The sequence below is a fragment of the Lampetra fluviatilis genome, chromosome 48, assembly GCF_964198595.1.
Source record: "Lampetra fluviatilis chromosome 48, kcLamFluv1.1, whole genome shotgun sequence".
NCBI lineage: Eukaryota > Metazoa > Chordata > Hyperoartia > Petromyzontiformes > Petromyzontidae > Lampetra > Lampetra fluviatilis.
Genome location: NC_136322.1, coordinates 8,879,128 through 8,890,215, shown reverse-complemented (window position 1 = coordinate 8,890,215; position 11,088 = coordinate 8,879,128). Strand labels below are relative to the sequence as shown.

The window sequence follows — 11,088 nt, the reverse complement described above, 5'->3', positions numbered from 1 at the left end:
TGCCAACGCCACCACCAACACTGCCAGCTCCACCGCCACCACAACCGTCACCGCCACTACCGCCACCATCACCGCCACCACGCGTTGCCTCCCAAACCCGGTCTCCTCCTCCTCTACGAAAACGGCACATGGGCACCCTCCCCCCCCACCCCCTACCCACCCTCCCCCCCCCACCCCCTACCCACCCTCCCCCCCCCCCACCCCCCCACCCCCCCCTAGTGCTTCTTGCCAAAGACGTTGGCGAGACGGCCGCCGTAGCCCTGCGAGGTCGTCGCATTGCCGGTGCGACCGGTAGCGCCGGCGCCGGCAAGCGGGGGACTGTGCCAGACGGCGGAGCTGGTGCGCTTCAAGTAGTGCGCCTTGCGCTGGTAGAAGATCTCCTCCAGCATGGGGGCGGGGATGGGGCCAAAGAGGACGTCCAGGTTGGGCGGTGATCTGTACTGCACCTGCAGGGACTCCTTCAGCTGGGTGTCTGCGGCGCACGAGGCACGGGGGGGGGGGGGGGGGGGGGGGAGGGGGGGTGGTGAGGGTGGTGAGGAGCGGGGAGATGGTGAGGAACGGGGTGGTGAGGAGCGGGGTGGTGAGGGGAGGTGAGGGAAGGGTGGTGAAGGGTGGACGGGGAGAGTGAGGGGAGGTGAGGGGGGGAGATGGTGAGGAACGGGGTGGTGAGGAGCGGGGTGGTGAGGGGAGGTGAGGGAAGGGTGGTGAGGGGCGGGCGGGGAGCGTGAGGGGAGGTGAGGGGGGGGGGAGAGAGGGGGGGATGGTGAGGGGGGGGGGAGAGAGGGGGGGATGGTGAGGAGAGGATGGAGAACGAGAGGGGGGGAGAGGGTGAGCGTACGAGTGGGTGGACGGGTGAGCGAGCGAGAGAGCGGTCGAGTGAGAGCGAATTTGCAATGGGGCGGTTGAGTGAGTGAGTGGGTGGTTGAGTGAGTGAGTGGTTGAGTGAGTGAGTGGGTGGTTGAGCGAGTGGGTGGTTGAGTGAGTGAGTGAGTGGTTGAGTGAGTGAGTGGGTGGGTGGTTGAGTGAGTGAGTGAGTGGTTGAGCGAGTGAGTGAGTGGGTGGTTGCGTGAGTGAAGTGGGTGGTTGAGCGAGTGAGTGAGCGGGTGGTTGAGCGAGTGAGTGAGAGAGCGAACGGGCGTGTGAGTGGTTGAGTGAGCGAGCGAGCGGGCGAGTGAGTGGTTGAGTGATTGGGCGAGCGAGTACATGTTTGAGGGAGTGTGTGTGAGTGAGCGAGCGAGAGGATGAGCGAGCGAGTGTGCGAGCGAGTACGTGTGTATTTGAGCGAGTGGTTGAGCGAGGGAGCGAGCGGGCGAGTGAGTGGTTGAGTGAGGGAGCGAGCAGGCGAGCGAGCGAGTGGTTGAGTGATCGGGCGAGCGAGTTCATGTTTAAGTGAGTGTGTGATCGAGTGAGCGAGCGGTTGAGTGAGCGAGCGGGGGCGGGTGAGCGAGTGATCGGGCGTGTGGTTGAGCGAGCGAGCGTGTGAGCGTGTGTTTGAGCGAGCGGTTGGGCGAGCGAGAGGACGGGCGGGCGAGCGATTGAGCAATTGGTTTGAGCGAGTACATGTTTGAGCAAGCGTGTGAGCGAGTGAGTGAGCGAGCGAGCGAATCCGCGCGTGTCTGAGCGACCGAGCACCTCGTGCCCAGGAGGGGATGGGCTTGCGTGGCTTCGACTCGTCGTCCGTGGAGTCGTCGCTGTTCAGTTCCATGCCGTACGTCTCCAACGACTTGGCTCGCGGCTGCCTCTTCGTTGTCCTGGGGGCGGTGGCGGCGGCGGCGGCGGAGGTGCCGGGAGGGGTTGAGTTCTGCCCGACGTTCAAACACGTGCACACGCGCGCGTCAACGTACGTGCACACACACACACACACGCGCGTCACACACACGCGTCACACACACGTGCACACGCGCGCGTCAACGTACGTGCACACACACACACACACGCGTCACACACGTGCACACGCGCGCGTCAACGTACGTGCACACACACACACACACGCGTCACACACGTGCACACGCGCGCGTCAACGTACGTGCACACACACACACACACGCGTCACACACACGTGCACACGCGCGCGTCAACGTACGTGCACACACACACACACACACGCGTGTCAATACACGCATGCGTCACACGCACACACACGTCAATACACACACACAGACACACGTCAATACACGAACACAGACATGTCAAAACACGCATTCAATAACACGCGGATACACACACACGTCAACACACACAGACACGTCAACACACACAGACACATCAATGCGCACACACACGGACACGTCAATACACACACAAAGACAGACACGTAAACAACAACAACCGCCGTTCGTCACTAAGTGGCGGTGACGTCACCACGACGCTTGTGCCAGGCTAGGTGCACCTTGAGGCCACGTGAAGTGTGGAACGCCCGCTGGCAGGAGGTCACGGGGCAGACCCAGCAGGTGCCACGGGTCGACTGAGTGAGATGACCGAGATGACTGGCTGATGCACCACCCGTGCCCCCTACTGTGCCAACTTGCTGCGCTTTAGCCACCCGGCGCTCTGCTCATTGTTGTGAGCGTCGCTCCTCCGCCCTCCGTTGTTGTTGGAGGGCGACTGCCTCCAACTGCCCAGCAGCAGCGTCCTTCACGAGCCTCCTCCACAGAGGCCGATCTTGACACCGCTGGTACCAGTCATTGGCAAGTCCACTCAGCTCCACATCCTCCTGTACCACATCACTCCATCTCTTCTCCAGCCCGTGCCGCGCCCGTTTAGCCCCCTCTATCCGGCCGAACAAAAGCTGTTTAGGCATGCGGTGGCTGGGCATGCGGGCTACATGACCCAGCCAACGCAGCCTTGCCTGCCGGATAAGCTCACCGATGGGACTTTGCCCAGATTTTTCAAGTATTTGTGAGCTCCTCACACATTCCAGCCTGGTTAAACCCAGGATGGATCGTAGGCAGGCCAGCCTAAATGTTTCCCATCGGCGAAGATGCTCCATTAGGGGGGTCCACGTTTCGCAAGCCTAGAGAAGAGAGGGAATGACCGTGGCCGAGAAGACTTGAAGCTTCGTGCGGAGCGACAGACCAGGTAGCTTCCACACAGCGTTACGCAACCGATGAAAAGATAATGCCGCTCGACTGATTCTGAGTGAGACCTCTGCTGTCAAACCGGAGCACACTGCCCAGGTATGAGAAACTCTCCACTCTCTCCACAACTGCCCCATCACCGATTGGGAGTTGTGGAGGTGGACTGCCTGATGGTACAAAATACCCACCTCTTAGTGGCACGCTCCAGTTTCAGCAGCAGCGTCTCCAACTCCTCCACTGAGTGAGCGGCAATTACCAGATAATCGGCATACATAACGTGGTTGACCAATAGGGAGACATCCCTTGACCGCACCCGGGCATCGATCAGCCTCGCATTGTATCTGTCCCAGATGGAAATTCCTCTGGTACAGCTATTGAAGGCTTCACGAACTACGTGGTCGAAAAAGATGTTAAATAATGTGGGAGCCAGAGGACATCCCTGTCACACCCCAAGGTGAACAGGGAATGGCTCCAACTCCCGGCCACGTAGTTTTACCCTGGCCCGCTCACCATCATGAAGGTCCTGAATGATCGTGAGCAGAGGGTCAGGAACTCCGAAAGCACGAAGAACAACCCAGAGCCCAGGCCTACTGATGGTATCATAGGCCTTGACCAGGTCAATAAAGCAGAGATGTAGGTCTTGTTGGAATTCCCTACACCTCTGCTGTAGCAAACGGACAGAGAATATGGCATCTGTGCAGGACCGCCCTTTCCTGAAACCGCATTGAGACTCCACAAACCTCTCCTCAGCGTGCCTAGCAAGGCGATGTTGAATAATCCTTGCCAGGACCTTTCCCGGCACACTGAGGAGTGAGATGCCCCTGTAGTTGTTACAGTCTGTGCGGTCCCCTTTCTTAAAGAGGGGGACCACCAGGGCATCCTTCCAATCCTGCGGAACCCGTCCAGTGGCCCAGACTGTTGTTATGATGTCATGTAGGGCAGTCTGTGCACAAACGCCACCCTCCCTCAGCATTTACATTGGGAGATCATCTCTGCCCGGTGCCTTTCCTGGTCTCAGACTCTGGATCGCCTTCAGTACTTCCTCAACGGATGGCATCTCAACCAGCCACTCACAGGGGGTGACTTCTTCCAATATTTGAGGCACCGCAGCCTCGGCAGGGTCATCCCCACTTTGTCCCACGTTGTTATCCAGGCTGAGGGATTTCCCCTCCCCAAGGACTTCACAGAAATGCTCAGCAAATCTTGCAAACCTGTTCCTGGGGGTCGGAGATTGGATCACCGTTTTTTTCCTCTAATGATGGTAATAGGTGTGGCGCTGCAGGTTACTTTTTTGATGGAGTTAAACAGGGATTTGTGATCGCGGGCCACTGAGGCAGACTCCATCTCCTCAGCAACCCGCGACCACCACCCATCCTTGCAGCGCCTCACGGCTCTCCGAACCTCCCAGCGAAGGCTGCGGTAAGCCTCCTCATTCTCCGACGTGGGATGCTGTAGCCGATGAGAGTGGGCCTGTCGCTTTTTCTCAGCCAGCCTGAGGTCTGGACCGTGTACCCAAAGCAGCCATTGCAGCTGCATGAGCCACAGTCCTAAACCTCGCCCATTTCCGCTCGGCATCAGGAGGAGTGGGGGATGATGCCAACCCCAGCCGCGAGCGATGATGAAATTCTCGTCAACAAACACACACACACGTCAACACACGTCAACACACACACACACGTCAACACACACACACACGTCAACACACACACACACGTCAACACACACACACACGTCAACACGCACACACACGTCAACACACACACGTCAACACGCACACACACGTCAACACGCACACACACACACACGTCAACACGCACACACACACACACGTCAACACGCACACACACACACACGTCAACACGCACACGTCAACACACACACGTCAACACGCACACGTCAACACACACACGTCAACACGCACACACACGTCAACACGCACACACACGTCAACACGCACACGTCAACACGCACACGTCAACACGCACACACACGTCAACACGCACACACACGTCAACACGCACACACACGTCAACACACACACACACACGTCAACACACACACACACGTCAACACACACACGTCAACACGCACACACACGTCAACACGCACGCACACGTCAACACACACACGTCAACACGCACACACACGTCAACACGCACACACACGTCAACACGCACACACACGTCAACACGCACACACACGTCAACACACACACGTCAACACACACGTCAACATGCACACACACGTCAACACGCACACACACGTCAACACACACACGTCAACACACACACGTCAACACACACACACAGACACACGTCAACACACACACGTCAACACACACACACGTCAACACACACACGTCAACACGCACGCCGACATCGTCGCCGCTGTACGGCACACACCATGGTCATGGTGACGTTGAGGGGGTTTGTGTTGAGCACCCGGCCGTCGTTCTCCCTTTGCTGCTGCTTGCTGCTGCTGCTGCTTGCTGCTGCTGCTTGCTGCTGCTTGCTGCTGCTGCTTGCTGCTTGCTGCTGCTTGCTGCTGCTGCTACTTTCTGCTGCTGCTTGCTGCTTGCTGCTGCTGCTGCTGCTACTGCTGCTGCGAATCATGAGGAGGAAGAGAAATCATCACATGGAGGGAGGGAAGGGAGGGAGGGAGCGGAGGGACGGAAGAGAGGGAGGGGGGGGGGGAAGGGAGGGAAGGGAGGAAGGAAGGGTGGGAGGGGAGGAAGGGAGCGGAGGGGAGGGAGGCAAGAGAGTAGAGGGAGGGAAGGGGAGGGAGCGGAGAGAACGAGGGAGGGAGGGAAGAGAGAGAGGGAGGGGGGGGAATGGAGGGAAGGGAGGAAGGGTGGGAGGGGAGGAAGGGAGCGGAGGGGGGAGGCAAGAGAGTAGAGGGAGGGAAGGGGAGGGAGCGGAGAGAACGAGGGAGGGAGGGAAGGGAGGGAGGGAGTGGGGTAGAGAGAGAGGGGGGGGGGGGAAGGGAGGGAAGGGAGGAAGGAAGGGTGGGAGGGGAGGAAGGGAGCGGAGGGACGGAAGAGAGGGAGGGGGGGGGGAAGGGAGGGAAGGGAGGAAGGAAGGGTGGGAGGGGAGGAAGGGAGCGGAGGGGAGGGAGGCAAGAGAGTAGAGGGAGGGAAGGGGAGGGAGCGGAGAGAACGAGGGAGGGAGGGAAGAGAGAGAGGGAGGGGGGGGAATGGAGGGAAGGGAGGAAGGAAGGGTGGGAGGGGAGGAAGGGAGCGGAGGGGGGAGGCAAGAGAGTAGAGGGAGGGAAGGGGAGGGAGCGGAGAGAACGAGGGAGGGAGGGAAGGGAGGGAGGGAGTGGGGTAGAGAGAGAGGGGGGGGGGGAAGGGAGGGAAGGGAGGAAGGAAGGGTGGGAGGGGAGGAAGGGAGCGGAGGGACGGAAGAGAGGGAGGGGGGGGGGAAGGGAGGGAAGGGAGGAAGGAAGGGTGGGAGGGGAGGAAGGGAGCGGAGGGGGGAGGCAAGAGAGTAGAGGGAGGGAAGGGGAGGGAGCGGAGAGAACGAGGGAGGGAGGGAAGGGAGGGAGGGAGTGGGGTAGAGAGAGAGGGGGGGGGGGAAGGGAGGGAAGGGAGGAAGGAAGGGTGGGAGGGGAGGAAGGGAGCGGAGGGACGGAAGAGAGGGAGGGGGGGGGGAAGGGAGGGAAGGGAGGAAGGAAGGGTGGGAGGGGAGGAAGGGAGCGGAGGGGAGGGAGGCAAGAGAGTAGAGGGAGGGAAGGGGAGGGAGCGGAGAGAACGAGGGAGGGAGGGAAGGGAAGGGAGGGAGTGGGGTAGAGAGAGAGGGGGGGGGGAAGGGAGGGAAGGGAGGAAGGAAGGGTGGGAGGGGAGGAAGGGAGCGGAGGGACGGAAGAGAGGGAGGGGGGGAAGGGAGGGAAGGGAGGAAGGAAGGGTGGGAGGGGAGGAAGGGAGCGGAGGGGAGGGAGGCAAGAGAGTAGAGGGAGGGAAGGGGAGGGAGCGGAGAGAACGAGGGAGGGAGGGAAGGGAAGGGAAGGGAGTGGGGTAGAGAGAGAGGGAGGGGGGGAGAGGACACAGGGTGTACAGGTGCGCTCTTTCACAAGCAACCTGGCTACAACAAATGACGGGAGCCAGAGGTCGCAACCGGGTACCCGATACCCGTACCCTACCCGATACCCGGCTACCCGTACCCGGCCAGTAAGTGAGTGAGTGGGTGAGTGAGTGAGTGGGTGGGTGGGTGGGTGAGTGGGTGAGTGCGTGGGTGGGTGAGTGAGTGGGTGGGTGAGTGAGTGGGTGGGTGGGTGGGTGAGTGAGTGGGTGGGTGGTTGAGTGAGTGAGTGGGTGAGTCGGTGAGTGCGTGGGTGGGTGAGTGAGTGGGTGGGTGGTTGAGTGAGTGGGTGAGTGGGTGAGTGAGTGGGTGAGTGCGTGGGTGGGTGGGTGAGTGAGTGGGTGGGTGGTTGAGTGAGTGAGTGGGTGAGTGAGTGGGTGAGTGGGTGAGTCGGTGAGTGCGTGGGTGGGTGAGTGAGTGGGTGGGTGGGTGAGTGAGTGAGTGAGTGAGTGAGTGAGTGGGTGAGTGGGTAGGTGGTTGAGTGGGTGAGTGAGTGAGTTTGCAACCCTGGTGCGGCCGGGTACGGGTAAGGAATCAAAACCCGTTTGCGACCTCTGGTTGGTGGGTGCGTGAGTGGGTGAGTGGGTGAGTAGCTGAATTAGTGTGTGAGTGAGCGAGTGGGTGAGTGGGTGAGTGAGTAGCTGACTTGGTGGGTGGATGAGTGAGTGGGTGAGTGGGTGAGTGAGTAGCTGAATTAGTGTGTGAGTGAGTGCGTGGGTGGGTGAGTGAGTGGGTGGGTGGGTGAGTGAGTGAGTGAGTGGGTGGGTGGTTGAGTGAGTGAGTGGGAGAGTTTGCGACCCTGGTGCGGCCGGGTACGGGTAGGCCGTGAGTCACTGGTGAGTCACCGTTTGTCGCTCATTTCCCAACGTCTTGTCTCTTCTCACAATTCAAGTTCCTAGAATCAACCCACCCGCGCCTGCAACAACATGGCTTCATCCCAGAGGTCGCAATCGGGTACCCGACACCCGTACCCTACCCGGCCGGGTACGGGTGTCGGGTACGACCGGGTATGGGTACGGGTAAGGAATCAAAACCCGCGGGTCTCTCCGTGATCCTACAGGAATCTACGGGCCAGGGGGGGGGCGGTGGGCGTGGGGAAAGTTCCAAGGGGGTGTGCGCACGCAAGAGCGCGGTATTCTAACAAGGCGTGGCACGCAAGGAGCGTGCCAACCGAGGACCCCCCCCCCCCCCCCCCCGTACCTCGAGGCCTGCGGTCGCCCCTCATTCTTCAGCTCCTGCTGCCTCTGATCCAGTCGCCTCTGGAGCTCTTCCCGCTGCCTCAGCCGCCGCTTCTCTGCCTCCTCCGTCTCCCTCTGCCTCTGGGCCTCAGCCTCCCTCTGCCTTTGGGTCTCAGTCTGCCTCTGAGCCTCAGTCTGCCTCTGAGCCTCCGTTTCCTTCTGTCTCTGAGCCTCAGTCTGCCTCTGCCTCTGAGCCTCCGTTTCCCTCTGAGCCTCAGTCTGCCTCTGTCTCTGAGCCTCAGTCTCCCTCTGCCTCTGAGCCTCCGTTTCCTTCTGAGCCTCAGTCTTCATCTCTCTCTGAGCCTCAGTCTTCATCTCTCTCTGAGCCCCAGTCTCCCTCTGAGCCTCAGTCTTCATCTCTCTCTGAGCCTCAGTCTCCCTCTGCCTCTGAGCCTCCGTTTCCCTCTGTCTCTGAGCCTCAGCCTCCCTCTGCTTCTGGGTCTCAGTCTCCCTCTGCCTCTGAGCCTCCGTTTCCCTCTGAGACTCAGTCTCCCTCTGTCTCTGAGCCTCAGTCTCCCTCTGCCTCTGGGTCTCAGCCTCCCTCTGTCTCTGAGCCTCCGTTTCCCTCTGCCTCTGAGCCTCAGTCTCCCTCTGCCTCTGGGTCTCAGCCTCCCTTTGCCTCTGAGCCTCAGTCTCCCTCTGCCTCTGAGCCTCCAACTCCCGCTCTATCTGAGCCTCCACCTCCCTCTGTATCTTAGCCTCCACCTCCCTCTGTATCTGAGCCTCAGTCTCCCTCTGCCTGAGAGCCTCAATCTCCCTCTGAGCCTCAATCTCCCTCTGCCTCTCAGCCTCAGCCTCCCTCTGCCTCTCAGCCTCCCTCTGCCTCTGAGCCTCCGTCTCCCTGCATGCAGTCTCCTGCTCCTCCTGCCCGGGCAAGCACAAACACCCAAGGGGGAGGAGAGGGGGAGGGTTAGAACAAGCACGGTTAGAGAGCGCCTATCAACGCGGGAACGGCTTGTGAGTGCGAGCCTTGGGCTGCGAGTGAAGTAGCGCACACGCACGACATGCTTGTGCGGAGAGGTGGCGACCCGAATTAGATTATAATGATCTGAACCGTGGCCCCGGGGCCCTCCCCTAGGTCGGCTCGGCCTCAAACGAGTACCCGGTGCGGCGTGTGAAAACATCGCCACTGGGGAGACACCACGCCCGGCCGCCCACCGCTGCATGTGCCGTGCCGGCCTTCGTAGCTGCCCGCCAGCGGCACCTGCCCCAACAGTCCGTTGCGGCCGTACGGGAGATATCCTTGATTCTTTCGGTAAAGTCACGTAGAAGGGAAATAATACAATCATTAGAATTACATTCTCACGACGTTTCGGCCACAACGCGCGCAGAAGCCCCGCGTTGTGGCCGAAACGTCGTGAGAATTTTATGATGTTGCATTTTTATTATTTTATTATTTCCCTTCTACCCGACTTGACCGAAAGAACCAAGAACACGAATCCCTGCTGCAGTCACGAAAGCTTTCAGTCGAAATATTACGGGAGATGTTCATGTTTGTGGTCGGCAGTAGTGCTCAGAGTCCGACAGCCGCTCACGGTCACCTGGGCATGGTGACGATTATCTGAACAGGTCCTGGGCCTCCCCCTAGGTCGACTCGGCCTCAAATGAGCACCCGGTGCAGATGTGTAAACATCACCACTGGGGAGACCAAAGGCGGCCGGGCGTGGTGCTGGCCACCCACCCCCTCGCGTGCCACAGTGCCGGTAGCCTTCACAGGTTGCTGCTGCTACTCGCTAACAGCACTTGCCCCTACAAGTCTGTTCAGGCTACACGGGTGAATCTTTGTCCGCGCGTATAGGTGCGTGCGTGCGTGCGTGCGCAGCGTATCGCTGGGCCGTGCGTTGCCGGGTTACCGTGGGAGCGTGCCTCACTCTCTCAGCCGCCGCCGCCACCACCGGCATCTCCTCGTCGCCGCCCCCGTGTCTCCTGTTCACCTTCTTGGCCTTCTCATCCGCGGCCTTCCCCTCCTTGTTCTGCTGCGGGCAGCGCGCCAGGGGACACGCCGCGTCACACGGGGCAGGGCGGGAGCAGTACTCTGTGGTGCCGTGTTGCAGGAGTTTAACACGCAGTAGGCTTTCGCGACCAATATTATACGCGATAAAGGTGTCTTGGGTTGGGTCGCGTTGTGTATAAATGTGTCGGTGACCCTCCGACACGGCCAATCGGCAAAAAAAGTGTCACGTTTCGATTTAAAGCTTCTCTCGTGACTGCAGCAGAGATTCATCTTCTTGGTTCTTTCGGTAAAGTCGTCACGTAGAAGGGAAATAATAAAATAATAAAAATAAAATACAATTCTCACGACGTTTCGGCCACAACGCAAGCAGCCGTCCTCAGGTGAAGAACAAGTCCTTCAGACTCTGTCTTCTCAACAGACCTGTTGTAGTGGTTGTGCTGCTGTGTTGTAGTGGTGGTGCTGTGTTGTTGTTGTAGTGGTGGTTGTGCTGTGTTGTAGTAGTGGTGGTGCTGTGTTGTTGTAGTGGTGGTGCTGTGTTGTTGTAGTGGTGGTTGTGCTGTGTAGTAGTGGTTGTGCTGTTGTTGTAGTGGTGGTGCTGTGTTGTTGTAGTGGTGGCGCTGTGTTGTTGTAGTAGTGGTGGCGCTGTGTTGTTGTAGTAGTGGTGGTGCTGTGTTGTTGTAGTGGTGGTGCTGTTGTAGTTGTGGCGCTGTGTTGTTGTAGTAGTGGTGGTGCTGTTGTTGTTG

The 11,088-nt window shown here is 59.6% G+C and overlaps 1 protein-coding gene across 1 annotated transcript in view; it reads right to left on the bottom strand.

The window, feature by feature from the left end:
• Nucleotides 1-215: 215 nt before the first annotated feature.
• Nucleotides 216-11,088, bottom strand: part of LOC144947977 (uncharacterized) — a 20,019-nt gene continuing 9,146 nt past the window's right edge. Inside the window, exons 7-11 of the mRNA XM_078877407.1 lie at nt 10,245-10,367; nt 8,354-9,255; nt 5,480-5,678; nt 1,633-1,801; nt 216-472 (exon numbers count right to left, since the gene is read on the bottom strand). Coding sequence (XP_078733533.1) covers nt 216-472; nt 1,633-1,801; nt 5,480-5,678; nt 8,354-9,255; nt 10,245-10,367 — 1,650 coding nt within the window. The remainder of the gene's footprint in view (nt 473-1,632; nt 1,802-5,479; nt 5,679-8,353; nt 9,256-10,244; nt 10,368-11,088) is intronic.